At 39.9% G+C, this 21,670-nt stretch overlaps 3 protein-coding genes across 3 annotated transcripts; all 3 read right to left on the bottom strand.

Moving 5' to 3' along the window:
* Positions 1 to 105: 105 nt before the first annotated feature.
* Positions 106 to 8,602, bottom strand: LOC308669625 (C-reactive protein-like; the record flags this gene model as incomplete). Its single annotated transcript, XM_081330433.1, has 4 exons — positions 106 to 855; positions 2,536 to 2,583; positions 4,582 to 4,736; positions 8,466 to 8,602. 4 exons carry the CDS (start codon positions 8,600 to 8,602, stop codon positions 251 to 253), a joined length of 945 nt encoding a protein of 314 aa, XP_081186559.1. The 3' UTR covers positions 106 to 250.
* Positions 8,603 to 16,518: 7,916 nt separating this feature from the next.
* LOC308669635 (histone H3.2) lies at positions 16,519 to 17,256 on the bottom strand. The gene has a single exon (XM_081330448.1). The coding sequence runs from the start codon at positions 17,076 to 17,078 to the stop codon at positions 16,668 to 16,670; it is 411 nt and encodes a 136-aa protein (XP_081186574.1). The 5' UTR covers positions 17,079 to 17,256; the 3' UTR covers positions 16,519 to 16,667.
* A 969-nt stretch (positions 17,257 to 18,225) lies between these two features.
* LOC308669627 (histone H1.11R-like) lies at positions 18,226 to 19,699 on the bottom strand. Its single transcript, XM_081330435.1, has one exon. It carries the CDS (start codon positions 19,559 to 19,561, stop codon positions 18,914 to 18,916), a length of 648 nt encoding a protein of 215 aa, XP_081186561.1. The 5' UTR covers positions 19,562 to 19,699; the 3' UTR covers positions 18,226 to 18,913.
* Positions 19,700 to 21,670: the final 1,971 nt, after the last annotated feature.

The raw sequence follows: 21,670 nt of genomic DNA, 5'->3' as shown, positions 1-21,670 counted from the left end.
TATATTTTGGTTGCCATATCAAATGAAAAAGAAAAACATGCTTTTGCAAACCTCTTATTCATAAGACAATTTTATTATATTTATTATATGGGTTAATTCAAGGAATTTCAGCATAATTACAAACTTAAGAACAAAATGCTCACTAGTTATGTTTAAACATCTTAGATTTCATACTAATAATCTTATTTGCTTGCTGACCAACATAATTAGACAGTATTGCCGTACATATTTATGTATCCACACAGAATTATTAGCCCTTAGGCAATACCATCACATTACCTATAATTTTATATGACAATATTTTCCAGTCAAAGATGTTTCCCCTGGGAAACTCATGGGCCTGCAAAACTTTCTCTATATCATGAGATTTCAGTACATAATCCCACATGTAGAGATCTGATATTTCTCCCACAAAACGTGGCTTTTGTTGATCAGACATATTTTGTGCCCCTTGATCCCGTCCAAGCATTGCTGTGCCACCTGCTTGGAGAATGTGTCCCATATTATACACTTTTCGGATACTACTTTTTCCATTCATCCAAAAGGCTGTAAGGCCAAATGCTGACTCCCAGGTGACACAGATGTGGCTCCCCAAAGTGCTGAGATCAGGAAGGGCAAACCTCACACTCCGACCCCCCATGTGTAAACCAAAGTGGCCCATTGCTTCACGCAAGATTCTCAATTCATCATTTTGAGAATGGTAGGAAAAGAGAATTATTCTATGTCCATCTAAATACTCTACCGCAACCCTCATACAGAGTGTGAATTCCATCAGACTCAAAGGCTGCATTGGGGATATGATCACAAAACTGCCTTTTGTTTCATTGGGGAAACTCAGAACTCTGCCTTGTAGACCTAGAAGAGAGAATATTATCATGACCTTTCAAGAAGCACACTAAATCAGTGTTTTTATTTGTGTGTTATCACAGAGCTACATCTTACATTCTACAGTAATTAGCATATGTAATGTAAACCGTTATATAGGTATGGTTATCAATAATACCTATCTATACATTATTACTCTGGGGTAGACAGAAGATGCTCTCAATATCATGACCCAAGTCTGTAGACTGTGGGGGTATGAATGGGATATAAAAGGCTGAAATCTTACTAAAGCAAGGTAGAGCTACTATCTGTTCAGTAAAGTTCTTCAATGTCTCACGTGTTCTTCATGGAATGGTACTATTTTGAAGGAAGAAGGATCTTCCTGGAATAACAGCTATTGCTAAATGGGCAGGTGAAAGTCATGGCCAGAGAGTATTGCCCAACTTCAGTTTGTATACCAATTGCAGCCATACCTGGAGTTACAGGATGTTGTGGCAGTGACTCATATCCTTATCATCTCTCATTTGGACTCTCTGTTGCATGCAGTACATGAGATTGCCTTTTAAACCTGCTTAGAAGTGTGGTCTCAGAATTGGTCCAGAATACATGCTGATGGACATTCACTAACATGAGCACACTACATTGGTGTCTATTAGCTCCAAGTGTAATTAAAGTGTTGGGTTGTTTTTTGTTTTTTTTATCTTGAAAGACCTATACGATGTCAAGAGTACTTACAGGGCCATCTTTTCTCTTCAATTTTGGCCCACTTGAACATATTCAAGTTGAACATCTCAGAACCACCTTGTGATTCCACACATTTTTAAAAGGTAGAGGTAGGGAAGAATTCATAGAGGCACCTTCATTAGGGATATGCTTACATTTTTGAATAGCCTCCCCTCAGGAATTCAATCCCTCCTTACAGGCTTTCTTTAAGTTGTTAAAAACAAAATTACTTTGGAGAGCCTTGGAGGGTTGAGCTGATGTCATCACATAGTATAAGTAACAGCGGGATATGATTTTATTGTTTTTAGCCTTTTACTGTGGATGTTGTATTGCATTTTTGCTAATAATATTTTCTGATTGGGGTAAAATATAAATCAAATAACTCTTTATTATATAACTGCTCTCTATTTTGTATCCTTATTTGCCTTTTGTATTCCCTAAAGAACTTTTATTATTAGGGTGTTCAAACATGCGTGTATAAAATGATTCATTGTTTACTTCTCTCTCTATCATTGTCCCCTTCCTCTATTATTTCACTTTCAATGAATTATTCTGAAAGACCTTGAGATGAGCAGTAGCAATATATATCTACCTTTTTGATCTGATACTTGTTTTGTGTCTTTCCAATCAAACATTAGTCAGGTCAAAGCAAATCAGAGATACTCAGTTATCACCCTCACCCTATGACTTCTGTATTCACCCCCATGCCCCAGTGACCTGTCTGAGATTCTCTCACAGGCTAATTGTACATGCAAATACATCTGGGCAAAGGTGGGCTACATGACAAGTAGATGATCAACATATATAGCTATTCTCCCCAAGCCCAAACTATATTAAGAAAAACACCATGAACTATTCAGTTCCTTTAAAGATGTAGGAAGAAGAATAAGGGAAATAAATGGATATTTTTTAGAATATTAAATAATTCCCTTGCAAAGACTATTAGAAACAAGCATAAACGAACCTACAATATGACAATGCACATACCTGAATCAGTGTCACTGTCTCGAACAGGACTCCATCCTCTATCATGAACTGCAAGAAATGAAATGTCTGAATTTCTAATATTCAAGAATGAAAGATTCATATTCATCATAAGACTTGACAGTATCACTAGTCTGGCCTCTGAGAAATGAAAGATGTTCCTTGAAAGAAAGAGGATATAGATACAGAAAAGGGTGCCTTACACACACACACACACACACACACACACACACACACACACACTAATTTATTAGATTGAATTTGCAAAATCAGTTGTTCTCTTGGAAAATGGGAATTCAAGAAGAGCTGATAAATTGTCACCTATTTATTACCTTTGCATTTTGTGAGTTTATAGTTCAGAAAATATTAATTTGTCTTGAACATTTTGGGTCTTTTTTCCCTAAACTATCCACTATTGTATGTAGTTGGGTAATATTGCTATCTGGATTAACCCTTCTTAATACAATCAAATTTAGAATTTCATACTCTGTATAACAAGAAAGAACTACAAGATGGCAGGAATAAATTACAACTAAATGAGAATATTTGTAAAAATTAGTTTTAAGACAAGAAATATGACCAACAAATCCATGTAGATCAAAGATAAAGGATCAGCAGTCTCAGGAATGGCATTTTCATCAATATTTCTATAATCATACAAATCCTAAACTTGGTTTTCCTTAATCAGTAGAACCTAGATTCTAGCATTCTTCCTGCTCCATTTAATATCAGTCTTCTATTTGGGAAGCAGAATTCACAACTGTCTGGCAGTAAAAGAAAAAATAGTGATTCAGCTGAACCTAATTCTGAAAAGATTAAGAGTTTTGGACCAGAGGTAGGCAATATGCTAACATGTAGATGATGTTGGGATTAGAAATACATGCTCTTCAGGAAAGTCATCAGATCAATTCGATAATCACAAATTAACCTCATTAAATGGATATCAAAGTCCTGTCCTTCTAAATAAAAATAACTAGTAAAACACTGCCTACAAAAGGCTAATTATATTGTTAAAAATTGCTTCTTGCCCCCAAATATAAATAGAACATATCATTTTCTTCTTATCTTCAGCTTCTTTCAGTTTGTCACAACGTATTATCTTTTACATAAAATGGCATGGTAGGAAAAGTTTGAAGAAAATTCAAGTCAAGTATTTTGGGCGGAAAAAGCAGTAGCTCTAGCTAGAAAGCTGAAGGCAAGTTGGAGTGTGGTCATCAGGTATTTTAAATCATGCAAATTCAAACTGAATTATGGACATACCATGAAGCTAGACAATATATTGCCAACAGAGTAGGAAAGAACAATATTTGAAGGTTTAGGATCACAATCTGGAGGATTACCACAATAATATTTACAAAAGGATCAGGGCAGAATTTGTCAGTCTGCTTTTTCATATTTTAGAATGAATCGATGATGGGAATGGTGATAGGGAAATTCTGGGATTCATTTTATCTATTTCTGCTCCTAAAGCTGAAAATACAAAATTGGTCCCAAATCGTGCTGCTGATTTTCATTTGCAAAATGACTGCATTTCAGATTATTTTTTTCTGGATTTGTAGATGTGGATTTAAAATACAAAATGCAGGCAGTTTGCCTCTGAAAATCCCCTATTCTGATCATATTTAAAAATAATAATAGAGTAGGTCCTTCTAAAAATTAGCCATTTTGCTGCTGAATTTCTATACTGTGACTTCAGGATACCTAAAGGTTACATCTTCAGACCAGTATATCCCCCTACTAGCTGAATTTTTATTAACTATAACTTTTATCTCCTTTTCCATTAAGTGAAAGATGTTGTGAGACTTTGTTTTGCTATTGTGCTGATCACCCCATAAGAATGCACCCCACAAGAATGCACTTTCCTTATCTCAACAAAACAGGCAACCATCAGTGCATCTTAGTCTATATTTTCCTTATATTAGATGTATGATGTAAAGCAAACATACTCATTACGATGAAATACAGTAGGTGAAAAAATCAGAACATTATATAAGCCATATATCCTCTATTCACTACTGTGCTCATAGTATTCACACAGTTTCTACTTACCTATATGAAGCCATGGATGTGCAAGCACCTGCACTTCACAGAGTGTTAGGAATTCATTTCTCCCGGGGATTGTGATGGTCACATACTGTCCTTGCATGCCTGCACAATTAAATGACATTGTTTCCCCACGTCCCATGCTGTTGATTGTAGTACACCTGCCAAGGGGTCAGATTGTTATTGAACTGCAGACTGGCACAACAGGAATCTTGAGTCCTTGGATTTATTATTATTATTATTATTATTATTATTATTATTATTATTATTATTATTATTATTATTATTATTATTATTATTATTATTAATTTAATTTCTATACCGCCCTTCTCCCGAAGGACTCAGGGCGGTGTACAGGGCAATAAAATACAATAAAAATACAATATACAAAAGTTAAAAATAAGATTAAATAGAACTAGCCCGTTACAATAAATCATTAAAAATTACTAATTAAAATACCCCAAACCCATTAGACCAGGCCGGCTTGTTCAAATAGGTAAGTTTTCAGATCACGGCAGAAAGAGCGAAGGTCAGGAGCCATCCGGAGCTCAACCGGTAATTGATTCCAAAGGGCTGGCGCGCCCACAGAGAATGCTCTTCCCCTGGGGGCCGCCAGCCGGCACTCTGACCAGCGGCACCCTGAGGAGGCCCTCTCTGTGGGAGCACACAGGATGAAGGGAAGTTGACGCCGGCAGCAGGTGCTCCCATAAGTAATCCGGACCCATGCCATTTAGGGCTTTATAGGTAATCATCAGCACCTTGAATCTCACCCGGAGGGCAACTGGAAGCCAATGCAGCTCGCGGAGTAGTGGTGTTACATGGGAGTATCAGGAGACCCCCATCACAACTCACGCGGCCGCATTCTGCACCAGTTGAAGCCTCCGAGTGGTCCTCAAGGGCAGCCCCATGTACAGAGCATTGCAGTAGTCTATACGAGAGGTCATGAGCACATGAGTGACTGTACGCAGGGCATCCCGGTCCAGATAGGGTCGCAACTGGCACACCAGGCGTGAGCTCTATCAATATTCATGCTAAGAGAAGCCATGATTTCCACAAGATTCTCACAACACAGAACAATATCTACCACAATTACATATCTGCTAGTAATCTCTATTCCCCCAACAGTGGTCCTTATAAAACTACATTTTGCGTTCTCCTTTGCTTCTGGTGTGAGTAAAATAAACTCTGATGAGGATATAGATTGTAACTCTTTGGCAATCTTTTCACTGTCTTATAAATTAGTTACATTTTACTATAGATGCACTAATTCATAAGTTGAAATGTAATTATTTAATTTATTGGCTGTCCATCTTACCACAAAGTAAGTTTTAGATGTATTAGTGCACTGACCAAACATTGATTAGTAGCTATTTATCATTTAACCCAGCTCCTAAATACTTGACCTCCCCGAATACCATTGCAGTTTATATTAATGTTCAGCTCAACCTAACTTTTAAGTAATCTTCTGAAAAGTAAAATTTTGGATCTTCATTCAATCAAAATGCATCATCTAATCAAAGGGTTAGTGAGTTTAGGAAAAACTTCCAAGTTTTCCAAAAGTAAAAACAAAGTAAGAAAAAGGGGTTGAGTCCAAAACAATGCAGTACAGGTAATCCCCAAGTTACAAGTTCACTTAATGCTCATTCAAAGTTATGCAATAAGCACCCCCTAGTGCTTATGAGCAAGTTTTGAAATTACAAATATTGCAGCACCATGGCAGTCATTTGCCCTTACGAGCGACCGCAGAGGTTCTGCAACATTCACCCTCCGTCCCCATCCCCGCCCTGGGTCTCACTAGGCCTCCGTTCCCAACCTCGCCCTGGGTCTCACTAGGCCTTCAATACTCACCATGCAAAGATCGAGATCCTTCGCTTTCTTGGCTGCTTCAGGCTTTCGGTGAGTTCACAGAGAATGGAGGCCTAAAGTAACGCAAGATCACATGAGATCAGTGGGGCGAGATCTCATGCTACTGATCTCACGGGATCTCATGGTACTTTAGGCCTCTGTTCTCTGCAACAGAGAATGGAACCGAAGCCAAGGGACGCTTCCATGTGCCTCCGGAGGCTGGATCGGGACGTCGGAAGCCTTTTCCAGGCCACTGCTACCCACATCTGAGGCCAGGGGATGCATCTCCATGCCTCTGGAGGCTGGATTGGGGTGCCAAAGGCCTTTTCCAGGCTGCTGCCACCCAGATCTGAGGCCAGGGGATACATCCTCATGCCTCCAGTGGGGCTACGTATCTGGGTGCTGGAGACCTTTTCCAGGCCACTGCTGCCCAGATCTGAGGCTGGGGGACGCTTTCGCAGCTCTCCAGCGGCCTGTTTCCGGGAGGCAGAGAAGCCTGGAGAAGGTCTCTGGCGCCTGGATCGGGTTGCTGGAGGGCCATGGAAGCATCCCCCAGCCTCAGATCCAGGTGGCAGTAGCCTGGAAAAGGCCTCCAACGCCCCTATCCGGCCTCTGGAGGCACTCGGAAGCGACCCCCGGGCTCAGATCCGGGTGGCAGCAGGACTGCAGCAGAGAGGGGACTGATCTTTTGAAGGTTAGTCCAGCGTGTTAGGAAGGGAGGGAGAAGCATGAGGTATCTTAGTGGGTCGGGGAGGCCTTGGGGGCATATTCCATCACTAGGTCCTCCATGGCCTTTCCCACCCTGAGATACCTCATGTTCACTTAACGAGCTGTGTGTGTCTTAACGAACAAGGGAGTAATCTGATTCAAGGTACGAGATTCACTCCCACATGTTTTCGAATTAGGGTTAGGGAATGGACAGGCTCCATTAGCCTTGTAACTCGAGTACTACCTGTAAAAACTGAGCCTCTTCAATTGCTATGGAATGCTGACAGAAAGAGATGAAAATAAGCAGTAATGAAATGGAGTACAGTATTTTGAAAAAGACCATACCTAGCTAAAACTATAGCTACCAGATTTGGCTGTAGAAATCTGGATGACTGCTAAACAGCTGAAAAGTGCTATGTTGGGGTTACACAGTGGTATCAAGAGCAAGCAGTGGATGTAGCTGCATGTCAAGCATCAGAAGGGCATAGTCTATCCATAGAAGCAGACATCATTACAAACATTGTTGATATTGTGGCTGCTTTCTGATTCCATTCTTCAATTTATGAAATTGCTTGTTTTGTCTTGTAAAAGCCTAAAGAGAATCTATTTCCAGCAAGCAGCTGTTTTTTATAATTATTCCAAAATCTTATTATAAAAATTACAATATTTCAATTTTATCTGGACCCTGTCCATTCATAACTTTCTAAAATGAAAATCATATTTAGCTTTTTGCTGTTTATTCTTTAAATTCTTAAGCTTATCATTACAATTTTCTTTCATTCAGCATTGAAGGCAGACTCACCCCCGCATTTTCAGATTTGTCAATCCAAGTATCTTTAATAGCTTAGATTCTCTTTAGGCTTTTACAAGAAGAAACAAGCAATTTCATAAACTGAACACTAGGTGGGGCTAAGGAATAATTTATACCCTGGGAAATGTTGAAAACATCCTAACAATGAATATATTGAAGACGACCTTTGAAGAATGGAATCAGAAAGCAGCCACAATATCAACAATGTTTGTAATGATGTCTGCTTCTATGGATAGACTATGCCCAAAAGATGTTATCATTGAAATGACAGATGTAGAAAAAAGTTTACATGACAAGATAGAGATAAAGTGGATTTACAATTGACAGGCCAAGAGAATTACTTAAAAGAATTATTTTGGCCGCTCAACACCAGGCCACATTTACAGCCATTTGCAGTGTCATGTGTCTACTTTTTATGACAGTTCTACCAGTTGGGTTTATTCACACAGAAATGCTCAGATTTAAGATTCATAAGACATATTTCTCATAAACTCACTTCAGAGGACAATGTAGTATTGTGCAATACCTGGGATTCATTGTGCCGCCCTTCTGCGGCAAATCTCCAATCAGAATCTCAGCTCCTTTTATCCATGACTCACAACAATCTCCTCTGTTTGTGATCACTACTGCAGATACCTGAAAGGCTGAAATCAAATCTACCATCCACCAGGGCTCAAAATCCTTCTTTGTCAGAGTACAGTCTCCATTTGTGTAGTTATTTGCCAGGGATCCATCAATGGCCTTTTTTGACTCCCCTTTTTCTTCAAATGTACTTGACTGGGATGATAGTTTTCCCACTGCTACATTACGATCTGGCATGGAAATGGAGACAATGGTACATTTATTTAACACAACAGCAAACAAGAGCATCTAATAATATGAGACACACATTTGATGTACCAGAAAATAAATCTTTTAGCATCATCTAGATGACTAGTAAGGGTGATAAAGTTGTAGGACTAGTTTTCAGTTACTACTTGTACCTCATCCTCAATGGAAATTATCTAATTGTTCCATTCCCAACCTGGGGTCCTGAAGTAAATTAAGGGGTCTTTTAATTTTGAGCAGTTAACTTGGGGTGGGGGGACTTCAAGTATTCCCCTATAACAGCCATTGTTTTCCCTAGTGACAGTAAAGGGGTAGGAGAAACTTTAGGAGAAAGGCAACCAGCAAACAAAAAATCTTTTAAGTGCTACAAGTTGATTTTTGTATTTCCTTCAATTATCAGTCCACCTCTTGTGTTTGTTTACAAATTACTGGCTGCTGCCAGCTTTGAAATGTAGATCTCAGCTTCAGGTAGTTTGTTGAAGGTCAACTTTTCTTTCCAACTTTTTCTCTCTCTCTTGTAGTCGAATATGCCAAGATTAAGTTTGTAATCCAGTTCCACGTTTTGCCATACCCACTTGGACTTGGTGTCTTTGTTTAAAAGAGGAAAACTGGAGCCTAAGGGGAAAAGCTGATTGCTGGCGAAGGAAGGTTTTCTCTTGTACGCTGTCCAGATTCTAGGCCAGGGGTAGGCAACTTCGGCTCTTTTATGACTCATGGACTTCAACTCCCAGAATTCCTGAGCCAGCATGGCTGGCTCAGGAATTCTGGGAGTTGAAGTCCATGAGTCACAAAAGAGCCGAGGTTGCTGTTCTAGGCGATGGAGAACATTTCCCCACTCAAGAATGTTTTAGCAACGTAACTCCCTGCCTAGCACAACCTTTTCACTTGGACAGACCTGGAACTCAGATAACAGAAGTGTGAGAGTAGTAAGGACTCTTTCCCATCCTCTCCTCCCCCTCTTTACTATGGATTTTTCAGAGAGGCCCTTCTGGGGAATTCCGACAGCCGCAGTTCCCAAACATCCAAAGGCCACCTAGCTTATTGCATCTTTTATGAAAGCCCTCCATTCTGAGGCTATTCACTTTGAACTGCTAGTCAGGGGTTACTTAATCAATTTCTTCTATAAGCCATAATTTGTTGAATTTACACATTGCCATAAGCTATCAGCGGTGATTTGCCATCCAAACTGGCACGTAATATATATTTTCAAAATTAAGCAAAGGGCAACTTGCAGCCCATTGGGGTGTTGTTGTGTTGGATACATTAACTGCCTTGAGTTATTTGTAAAAATAATAAAGGCAGGAAATAAGCAGACAAATCAATCTTCCCTTTTTTTTGATATTAATCAAGATCAGACAGGGTGGATTGGTTTCTCATCAAAAAAAAACCAGAGAGAGATTAATTTAAAATATATCCATAATTTTATCTGTATTGCTGTAATAACAATATAGTACCTCGGACAAATAGGATAAGGAAGCATTTAGTTATAAATAAATATATCATGCATGTCATGAGTTTACATTTACCTCCAATTGGGATTATTGAAGCTTCTACCATAGCCCCACTGCCTGCACCATCTTAAAAAAAAGGAAGAACTCTTAATAATCCAGAAAGCACTTGGTAGAAAGAGATAACATGGCAAGAAAGAATAGGCAGACATCTTTTTTTTTAAAGCCAATAGCAGAGTTGCAAAACCAGCAAAGCCAAATACGGCCAGCTATTACTCAAAAATATATACATTCAGATCCAGAACAGAGATACTTAACTGATTTCTGGCTTGATCTCACCCCAGTCTAATACCTTAACTACGATATGTGCCACATGAACCAATATATTTCTTTTTCCAGCCTCCTAGACCTCTACATAAATTTTACCAGGTTCAATGGATTTTAGTCCCAGTTATTGTGCCTCAGGTGGCAGCCTTAAATGTAACATTAAATCCAATAGGAGCCATATAAACGTGGCTGGATTTCATGTACCAAAAATAGGATTAAAACCTGAATTGTCAAGCAAAGTAAGTAATTGGTACTCTAATACTTACATTTATATGTGATAACCCAGTGGAGAGCTACAGTAATCAGGACTGCATGTAGCATGTTTTATTTTACCAGCTTTTTCAAATACTATGCAGACGTTTCAACATCTCTTTTGCAGCGTTCAGGAGATTTTCTCTTCTTTATCCATTAATTTCAGTGACAATCCTTTTTTCCTTGGGCTGTTCTGCAAACCTTGAAAGGCAAGACACCCACGCAACACCTGCTGGATGGGAAATTCTAAGCGGTGGGAAAGATCTTGATTACAGTAGTGTATTTTATCCAGTAAGATAAAGATTTAATGGGTCCACGGGGTAACTGATTGAACAGGAATAGCCAGAACACAGTGACAACTATAAATTCCAGACAGAAAGTATTAGTATTTAACATACATATATACTAGTGACCTGAAGAAATAAGGCTCTGCTCTATGTATACAGCAGAAACTCGGATAGTTTATTTTCTATTTTTCTTAGCATTTATCTTGTTTGGTTGCCAGGCCTCTTCTTTTAGACTGTGCCTGCAGAGTCACACAGCAAAGTTTCAGTACATGATGCTACAGGTTGATTTGTTTTCAGATGGCTTATTGCAAAGACTGGCTTTATTTTATTTATTTTATTTGTTTCGATTTATATACTGCCCTTCTCCCAAAGAACTCAGGGTGGTTTACAGGGCAAATTAGAACAGTGCAATGTACAAAATAAAATAAAATAAAATAAATAGCCCCAAAACAGTTTAAAATTTAAAATTTAAAACCTTAAAACCCCTCAGTCCAGGCCGGCTAAGTCAAATAGCCAAGTTTTTAGGTCCCGGCGAAACGAGCGAAGGTCGGGGGCGATCCGGAGTTCCACAGGCAGCTGATTCCATAGGGCAGGCGCGCCCACCGAGAACGCTTTGTGATTAGGGCTGAAAGGCAGTGCTAACTCCCCTCCATACCTAACACAGGACTAGAACCTGGATTTCCCCTCTCCAAGCCCAGCATTTTGTAATAATAATAATAATAATAATAATAATAATAATAATAATAATAATAATAATAATAATAATAAAAAAAACAACCCCCAGTGAGGCACTACCTTGACGTGGTTGTGGGGCTTGTGTACTCTAAGGAAGATGAGAGCTATGCCAGAGGTTCAATCATACTGGACAGGTCTCATCAGAGGAGTCAGACAAAGAGTGTCTCTCCCATAAAAAATATGGTGAGATGTAAATTTCAGAATGCCATACCTGCTCGGATGTCACCTGGGTTAACAAGGTCCACGCTAGATGTTGGAGTTCCTGGATATCTGGTGAAAAATGGGTTACAGGACTCAAGACTGTTGACTTAGATATTAATAGGATAGTGAATAGGAAGTGATGCTTTTAAACCTTGATGTGGGAGAAAACTTCTGAGATTATTTTAGACAGCCAAATAATAAAACAATGGACCATAAAACAAATCAACTCAGAGCTCTCATTCAAGACACAAATGATCAGGTTCGAATTATCCTACTTTCGTAATTTGGACACACTATGTGACGATCTAGCTCTCTGGAGAAGAGTCAAATGCTGGGAAAGGTGGGGGGGGGAAGAAGAGGACAACCATCAGCAAGGTGAATTTATTTATTTATTTTATTTATTTTATTACATTTATATATCGCCCTTTCCCTGAGGACTCAGGGTGGTTTACAGGGAATTAAAAACCAAAAATACAAAAGTTAAAACCAGTTTAAAAAAGATTAAATTTAACCCTGTGCAACTAAAACCCCAGTTAAAATAAATTAATCCTCAGCCTGGGCCAGAGAGCTCAAAGAAGCTCGAATAGACTCAGTTATAGTACTGATGAGTGCAACATTAGAAGATCTGAAGGACCAGGTTAGGAATGAATGGATCATCCTGGAGAAAATCTATGCAATCACTACAACTCAAGAATGACTTTATGGCATGTAATCATCATAATCAGTGAAAGCATTCGTGCTCTTAAAGATTGCAAAAAGCTAATGCTGCTACTCCATTAGTTATTCAGTGGTCTGAAGAATTTATCTTCTGTCTAAATTTGAATAAGTATTCCCACCACCTCAGAAAAAAATACCTTAGAAAATTCTAGAAATTTGGAATGGATATGTTGAATTTCTCATTTTGTTTACTCAGCTGATTTAAGTGTGAATAATTTAATACAACCTAATAAAGTAACAATATCAACATAATTTAACAATTAACTTGATCTTGATTGCTGCCCAGATGCAGAGCTCAAATGTTCCTTTTGTTCTATGATCAAAGGAAGCAGAACCTATTCAGGTAATGAATTGGGTACTAACTGTTTGAGATGAATTAAGTTACATTATATGAGCATTAAATGTTAATTCACAAAATCCTTATATTTTTAAGGATCATTAGAAGAGGTTAATTCTTTGGGCATAAACAGAATTTTCATAGGTGGTGGTAATTTCTAAATATCCTTCCATTTCTAAACTTGGATTATTCTATTAAATAATGGCCTTATCCTAAAATATAAGGTAAAGGTAAAGGTTCCCCCACACGTGTGCTAGTCGTTTCCGACTCTAGGGGCCGGTGCTTATCTCCGTTTCAAAGCCAAAGAGCCAGCGCTTGTCCAAGGACATCTCCATGGTCATGTGGCCGGCATGACTAGACGCCAAAGGTGCACGGAACACTGTTACCTTCCCACTGGAGTGGTCCCTATTTTTCTACTTGCATTTTTACATGCTTTCGAACTGCTAGGTTGGCAGAAGCTGGGACGAGTAACAGGCGCTCACTCTGTTACGCGGCACTCGGGATTCGACCCACCAAACTGCCGACCTTCTGATCGACAAGCTCAGCGTCCTAACCCACTGAGCCACCGCGTCCCATCCTAAAATATAAATACCTCAATACATACCCCCCTGGTGCATTTGTTACACCTGTAAGGCTTTAATGATGTGTGCAGCACTCTCATAGTATAACTAGAGAAGAGAAGCCTCTATGAAGCCTTTACACTAATTATATCCTAAACTTACTTCACAAAAGTGTTTTGTAAGGTTATTTGGAATGGTTTGAGGTTGTTGGACCTGAATAAGTAGACAGGGACCTTAGGAACTCAGCCACATGCTTTTTAGATCCACGCCCCTCCTGGAATGTGAAAGCAACCCAGAGTGTGTTGTGAGAGTGGGTTTTGGTGGCAATTTTTTTATGAGTGAAGGGATTTTTCCTGTACCGCATAAAGAGGCTTTGGTTTACTTCATTCTCAAGAAGCCTAGACCCCACTATCCTGCACAATTTTTATCTAGTATCTAACCTTCCTTTTGGAGGGAAGGTGATGATGGAGGGTCCAAGCTATGAGAGATTACCTCTTTCCAGGTACTATCTGCCAGGGACCTACAATTGACATTTTCTCCCCATCCCTTTTAATGTTTACATTTGCTTAAGTCCCTTAAGTTTCTTTATGGCATCAAGGACCTGGAGACTTGTTTAGATGGCTCTACAGTTAAGGTGGATGTATTCACTCAATCTCTGTTCAGTTTGCATATATTTTTAATTTTCTTTATTTTAATACTGATTTTTCTATTTTAAAATGTATTTTTACTATTGTGTGCCATCCAGAATCACTTTTTATGAGGTGAAATTAGATTTTAAGGAGACAATAACAAAAGTGGCAGATGATCCTGATCAGAGGGAAAAGAGGTCCTTGGTACTCTCGAGTTTGAGCACTGAGGACCCCTCATTTCAACCCCAAGCTAAAAATAAATTTTTTTCCTTTAGAGGGAAAAGGGCAGCTTGAAACAGCCAATAAGCCTGGCTCAGATTTCACTCAAGTACTCACCCATCTTCACCTCTGATACAATGGGTATTAAAGCATAACACAGTGGAAAAAGATGATGCTCATATTTATATAGGATTAGGATGCAAGTGGGGAAAAGGCTGGGATAGGTATGTACTGAAGAGAAAAAGTTTTCTTTCAAGCTGTCTAAACTTCCATCTTCCTGAAGTTTGACTCAATCATTGAATCAGCTGAAGTTTAGCAGAAATACATCTGGATCATTTTGGGTGTTCCAAGTTTAGGCAAAAATCTAATCCAAAGGGATATGAGCAATTTTAAAGAGTAAAACTACCCTGGTGCACTTACTTGTTCTGTCATATTTTTCCATATGGCTTTTCCTTCCTTCTTTCATCACCTACCACAGGTGCTCTGATAAAGCATGTACCCTCAAGCCCATCCCAAGTGCCTTCTCTTAACTACCAATACCAAAGTGCATATAAGTTGTCCCCAAGGCCATGCTCTTTTCCACTCTTATAACCACCTGCATCACTTCTGCCTAGGACGACGTTTCAATTCATATCCAGAACAAAACCTGTTGTTTACAGATCAAACACCCAAAATACAGACTATCTGAAATCAGTTGTCCCATACCCAAAACTCTTTGCAAATCCCTAATGATAATGTAGGGGAAATTATGCAAAAATGAACTAGGAAACACCTGGTTTACACAAAGAGACTACAAAGCATTGAAGGGAGAGAGTGGTAAGCAGACCTCAATTTGCATTAGATATCAACTTTTTAATGTCACGCAGAGTCCTGGAACATGAATAAAGATGAGGTGAACCAGTATGTATGTCAGAAGCAGCTTCATAATTAACTTCTGCACCAGACCTGTGGTGAATGGGTGACTTGTTACAGGAGTGAGGTGTATCCAAATGACTTCTGGTCAGGAAGCAAGATCATAGTAAATGCCCACAGACACCAGGTGCTCACATATCATAGGATAATCAGAACACTGACTTCATTAATTACAGAGCCCTGTGGGAAGCTTTGCATATTTCGAAGGCCCAGTTTCACTTTATAAAATACAGGATACAGTTACAAGGGATGTAACAAAAAGCATGCACAGCCGTACTTAGGTGTTTGTCTTTATGCAAGTTCACACCTAAAGACCTTTGCAGGCAGCAATGACCTGCCTTCTATAGAATTTGATCCCAGATTTGCATTGCATTGTCCGCTTATAAACCTACTCCAGAGCATTCCTGTGTCTGGAAGAAACACATTGAGAGATACGCACACACCTTTGGCAGACAATAAACTTAAAACTACAACTGTTTTAAACTATCCCAAATCAAAATCCATTAGGAATAATTAGCATCAAGAAAACAGAAAGGGTTTGTTCTCAGTTCATCTTATTAGTCAATGACCCTGTAATCCAGCAAGGTAGTTACCATTTGTTGCTGCAAAAAGATATCTTTTGCCTAAATCCAGAAGAAATTAAGTAAACATGAAATAAAACACTTGTCCGACATTACAAATTTCAAAAACTGTCGGGTATTGAGTTATATTTAACATATCCCTGTCAGGAATATTTTCAGAAGTTGAAAGAGGTCTATCTCGTTTTAAATTTAAGTATTTCTCTTCCTAATTATAGTCGTTAGACTCAGAATTAAACCTAAAATACCCTACCACAGCACTTTCTATAAACTCAACCCAACTAGCTAAACCGTTTCAGGAGTACCATACCCAGCACCGTAGTGCGCACGCGCGTCAATGTTGCCTCCTTGGAAGCCCCGTAATTTTAACCCTTTCATAAGCGGCTTGCCCCTTGGCTATTTGCTTAGGCGGATTGGCCCGCCTCCTCCCACCTACCTAACCGGGATTAGAATTCACAATCCCGATACTTTAATGATTCCATTAAACTATGCTTTAGTCAGTTTATAAACAGTAGACATATATGGCCGACTGCCGTATATGTGGTAGTTTTAAAAGCAGCTAAATTGAATTCAAAAGACTCTCCGCTCTTTCCGAGACTAAGGTGGCGGCTCTTAAAAGAGCCTTTGGGTTTCGTGTTATTTTCTGAGATGGTTTCGTGTTATTTTCCGAGATAGGCCGAAACTGGAGGAGTGCGGATCTAAGCTCTCTCCCCGCGGATGCGCCGCGCCAGCTGAATGTCCTTCGGCATGATGGTCACCCTCTTGGCGTGAATGGCGCACAGATTCGTGTCCTCGAACAGCCCCACCAAGTACGCTTCGCTCGCCTCCTGCAGCGCCATCACGGCCGAGCTCTGGAAGCGCAGGTCGGTCTTGAAGTCTTGGGCGATTTCACGCACCAGCCGCTGGAAGGGCAGCTTGCGGATCAGCAGCTCGGTCGACTTCTGGTAGCGGCGGATCTCTCGCAGGGCCACGGTGCCCGGGCGGTAGCGGTGAGGCTTCTTCACGCCGCCCGTAGCGGGGGCGCTCTTGCGGGCAGCCTTGGTCGCCAGCTGCTTGCGGGGCGCTTTGCCGCCCGTTGACTTCCGAGCCGTCTGCTTCGTCCGGGCCATCTCTTCTCAGAAGGGGGAAAAAAAGGGAACTGAAAAAGACAAATTCGCGGGACAGCATTTATACCTCACCTTGCACTTTTGATTGGCTACTGCTAAGAAAAAGCCTCTTTCCATTGGAAGAAAGCTAAACTTTGATTGGCTGTACCTAGGAAACGAAAGCTTCATTGGATAATTTAAAAGTGCGCGCAATAATTTAAGCCCGCCACTTTTAGCCTTTTTGCTACTGTACTTGTATTTAATTTAAATTTGGTATTCTATGCTTTCCCCAAGAATTACTGTATTTTTGAAAAGCCGGAAGGTAAAATCTATTTTTTTCGTTCGTTTGCAGCTTGACTGAAAAATATTGAGGAACGTAGCATATTATTAAAGCGGTTTCCCCCCCCCCCAAATATTCTGTGGGAAGAAAGTGCTTTATATTCAATTACTCAGTGGGCACCAATTTCATTTATGCACGTGTACTTGTTGAAAACATGGTTTCGCTTCAATTATAACATTCACAATTATTAAATCCTAAGTATTGTTTCCAGTTTAATATTAAGAAAATGGCTGTTTAATTTATTTAGCTCTTCTGAGAAAAATTATTCTATCGTGAACTGGAAAACTTTGAGATGACACGATTTTAGGACTATGAAATCATTTCACTGAGACTTCTTGAAAAGCTTTTTGTTTAGTAACTTATGTGCTCTCAGATATAAGGACATTTTGACTCTCCGGAAAGGACAATGGAACAGAATGGAATAAACTAAACGAGTGCTCTCCCGGGTCCAGTAGTTTTTGAAATTTTATACACGCTGAAAGAGCAACTCTAATCTTAAAGTATCATTAATCTTTTTCGTCTCCCTTGTAATGGGGAGGGAGGGAGGGGGAAAGAAACACACATGCGAACAGTTAGCTATATCCAAAACACGCCACAATAAATGTCCCTATAACAAACCAGTAAGTGCTGCTTTATTTTATACTAGCTTTCATGCAAATAAAAGGGTTCTGGTTCTAGTTTTCTATTGGATAATAGAGCAAAGCGTTACGACCGATTGGATTGCTTGACATCGAGCGGCTATTGGCTGTTCAGACGACGTCTTAGTCTGAGCCTATCACAAGCACATCACAAAACCCTTTGATAGGGAAGAAAAAGACCTGTAATTCAACCTGAGCGAACGAAACCTTCATTCATAAGCATTTTTAAAGTTATGCCGCATCCATTCAATTTCCTGGTCGGGGAAACGAGCATCTTTTCTTCTTTTTAATTAAAAGGCGCGATTTACATTTATTTAGTCTTATTAAATTTTTAGGAAATCGAAGCAAATCTAAGATTGCGATATCAGTAACAATATTTCATAGGACGCAAACTCGATATAAACGCCCTTACCCGCTAATATAGATTGCCTAAATGGGACTGCTGGAAGTGGAAATTGAAAGCCCGACCCCGTCCGTGCACGCTTAATGAGAAAGTGCCCACTTTGACTCAAGTGGCATTTGTTGCCCAGTTGCTTACTAACCAGATAGAGGCGAAAACCTGCTATTCCCCGCTCCCTCCCCACTTTTCGGAATGATTCAGCCGATTCGTTTGATTTAGTGTATATATAGAGCTCCGTTAAGTGTACTTGCTTTGAAGCTTAATAAATCGCTGCTCAACGACATCCCTAAACGCTAAAGAACGATGCCCTAGTGTACAGGATTCCGCGCGAGCCGCACTCCCACTATTTTGTTTCACGATATTAAAGCATTCAGATAGCGCTTTAAAACTGAGCGGACGACAGCTCTTTTTTGGATTCTGTGGGTGGCTCTTAAAAGAGCCTTTGGGTTTTAAGAAAAGCAACCACGGGCCAAGTCTGGATTTACTTCTTCTTGGGCGCCGCCTTCTTCGCTTTGGCCGCTTTAGGCTTGGTCTTGGTCTTGGCCGTCTTCGGCTTCACAGCCTTCGCTTTGGCCGGGCTTTTGGCGACTTTCTTGGGCTTGACCGGTTTGGCCTTTTTGGGGCTCTTGGTGGCCTTCTTAGCCGCCGCGGGCTTTTTGGGTTTCTTCGGACTCTTCTTGGCCGCCGCCGCTGCCTTTTTGGGCTTCTTGATGCCACTGGCGGGCTTCTTGGCAACCGGCTTCTTGGGTTTAGCCGCTTTCTTTTTGGGCGCTTTCTCTTTCCCTTCGCCCGATTTCTTGCCGAGCTTGAAAGAGCCGGAAGCGCCGATTCCCTTCGTGTGCACCAGGGTACCTTTGCTCACCAGGCTCTTCAGACCCAACTTGATGCGGCTGTTGTTCTTCTCCACATCGTAGCCCCCAGCGGCCAAGGCTTTCTTCAGAGCAGCCAGAGACACCCCTTTGCGCTCCTTGGAAGCGGCCACCGCCTTAGTGATCTGCTCGGTGACGCTGGGACCCGTCGCCTTGCGCGCTTTCGCCGCTCCCGCTTTCTTAGCCTTCTTAGCCGGAGCCTTCGATGCCACAGCAGGAGCCGCGGCCGTAACAGCAACAGCAGGCGCCGTTTCAGACATGATCGCTGAGAAAACCAACTAAATTTAAAAAAAAATTTCCAAACACAAAAAGTGAGCTCAAGTAGGTCAGCCGCTGTTTATTTATAGAGCTGAGCTGCTCTGTGATTGGTCCGCTTCAGAACCCGCCCTGTTGCAAGGCTGAAGGGACTCTTCCGACAGCTGAGTTTGTGTTTCTTTCGAGTTAATAAATTGCAAATTTTACAGAATTTGCGCCTCCAAATAACGAAATCTTAGAATGAGGGAAAGAGGAAGGTGTACTTTTTATTCCTTTAATTTTTGAAAAAGCAGAACGCAACATATACTTTTTAAAAGGGCACATAACCACCGAATGCAGGATCTGGGAAGACCTGGAAAGAGTGGAAGTTTTGTTTTTCTTTGTAAATTAAAACTATGCATTTTTTAAAATGTTCGGAAAAACTATGCAGATCACTTCTTTAGATAGTAATCTCTGAGGTGAGGCACAATATGTGGGTTTTAGCATAACAGCCTTATTATAAATCAAGTTCAAGTAAACTGAGGTAACACAGACTTCTACAAACTACACTCACCATTGCTAATCAAGCAAGCCCTAAGCAAGCCACTATCTCTAAAGAAAAACTCTCAGATAATGTAATAATATGGGCCAAAATTGGAATTTCATGTGCTAATATATACACTGTAATGCCCTTTTCTCATATTTGCAAACAATCCTATATTGAATGTAAAAAGGCATCATAGAGATTGCCCATTTTAGTTGGACCTTTTACAACTCATTTTAGAAAGACTAACACCAATATTTCTGGCTGGGGATTGAATAATATTAAACTTAAAAGGATTTTCCTGTTGAAATTTCATCCAAGAATATGAAATATGATCAGACACATGTCTATTCATAAGAGACCTACATTCTGCTGAATTCAATGGGATTTATTATCGGGGGAAAAATAGACAATTATAGTTTAGATACAATTTCACACTTTTCATCGGAGAAAAGCTTTATGGAACAAGTATTTTATTAAAAATTCTGTTCTATGCCTCAGTCTAAATAAATGCATTCAGCATGAAAAACACTGTGGTGTCAAGGGAATTTATTTTTTTAATTAGTTTGGCATTAAATCCTTAGTTTGAAATGTTCTGATTGTTGTAGATCACCATTTTTCCCCGTGTTACATTTGAATACAAAATAGCCTTTAAAGCTGCATCCTACATATTTGAGTGAAAGTCTCAAGTCATGAGATTCATTTACACTGTAAATTTACAGTGTACACAGGGTGAACAAATGTAAGTGCTTTAACATACCTTTAGAAACAATGGGTATGTGAAACTGCAAATGTTGGGCATGTCAGGAGTGAAATAAATTTAGGAGTCAATGGAATTTATACTTGTACATAGGACTATGAACTTTTATAGAGAATCCAAGGTAAGTCTATGGTACTAAAACATTCCACTGAGTTCAGCCCTTTCTCCCAAGTCAGAAAATAGGATTGTAACTCAAATAGATCTGATCCTTCACTTTCTTCCAGAACAAAGAACCACTTAGAATATTCCATTTCATTTACCACTATCTTTCTTGAAATGTATCTAGTGAAAACAATCAACAAATCAGTTCTGTGAAAACTCGAGAGAAATGGAAACTGTTGATATTTAGGTAGGTGGCTTTAAACTTTGAATTATACACCTATTTTATATATTTTCAAATGATATGAAGAATTCTGAAGTGAGTTCTAGTTCTCCTTTAGGCATGAAAGCTGGCTGGGTGACTCTTACCCCAATTACCTCACAGGGTTGTTGTGGGGAAAATAAGAGGGAATATTGCGTTCACTTCCTCTGTAATAGTAATATAGGCAAGATTTTTTTTTAAAAAAAGTGTCTTTCTCTAATGTACACACATGTGTACGCCCTCCGCTCCATTGAAAATTTAACTGCAGCAACAATCGCATTTTGTTAGAGCAGCAACCAAGAAATCCTGAAGGTCTCTCTCTCTCTCTCTCTCTCTCTGATTAGAGGCGAAGATGCTGCGGAAAGTCGAAAAAACAACACAAACAACAAAGTGGTAGGCGGGGCTTTCTGGCATCAACCAAAAGCGCGCGTTTTCAAATCCAGAAGCTTTCCAATCGCAATTGCCTTCCT

This window comes from Vipera berus, assembly GCF_964194415.1.
Source record: "Vipera berus genome assembly, chromosome: 6".
NCBI lineage: Eukaryota > Metazoa > Chordata > Lepidosauria > Squamata > Viperidae > Vipera > Vipera berus.
This window is presented reverse-complemented; position numbering and strand designations above follow the sequence as displayed.

Bases quoted from the DNA above. Each gene is read 5' to 3' on its own strand.
- LOC308669635 (XM_081330448.1), bottom strand. From the start codon at position 17,078: ATGGCCCGGACGAAGCAGACGGCTCGGAAGTCAACGGGCGGCAAAGCG.
- LOC308669627 (XM_081330435.1), bottom strand. From the start codon at position 19,561: ATGTCTGAAACGGCGCCTGCTGTTGCTGTTACGGCCGCGGCTCCTGCT.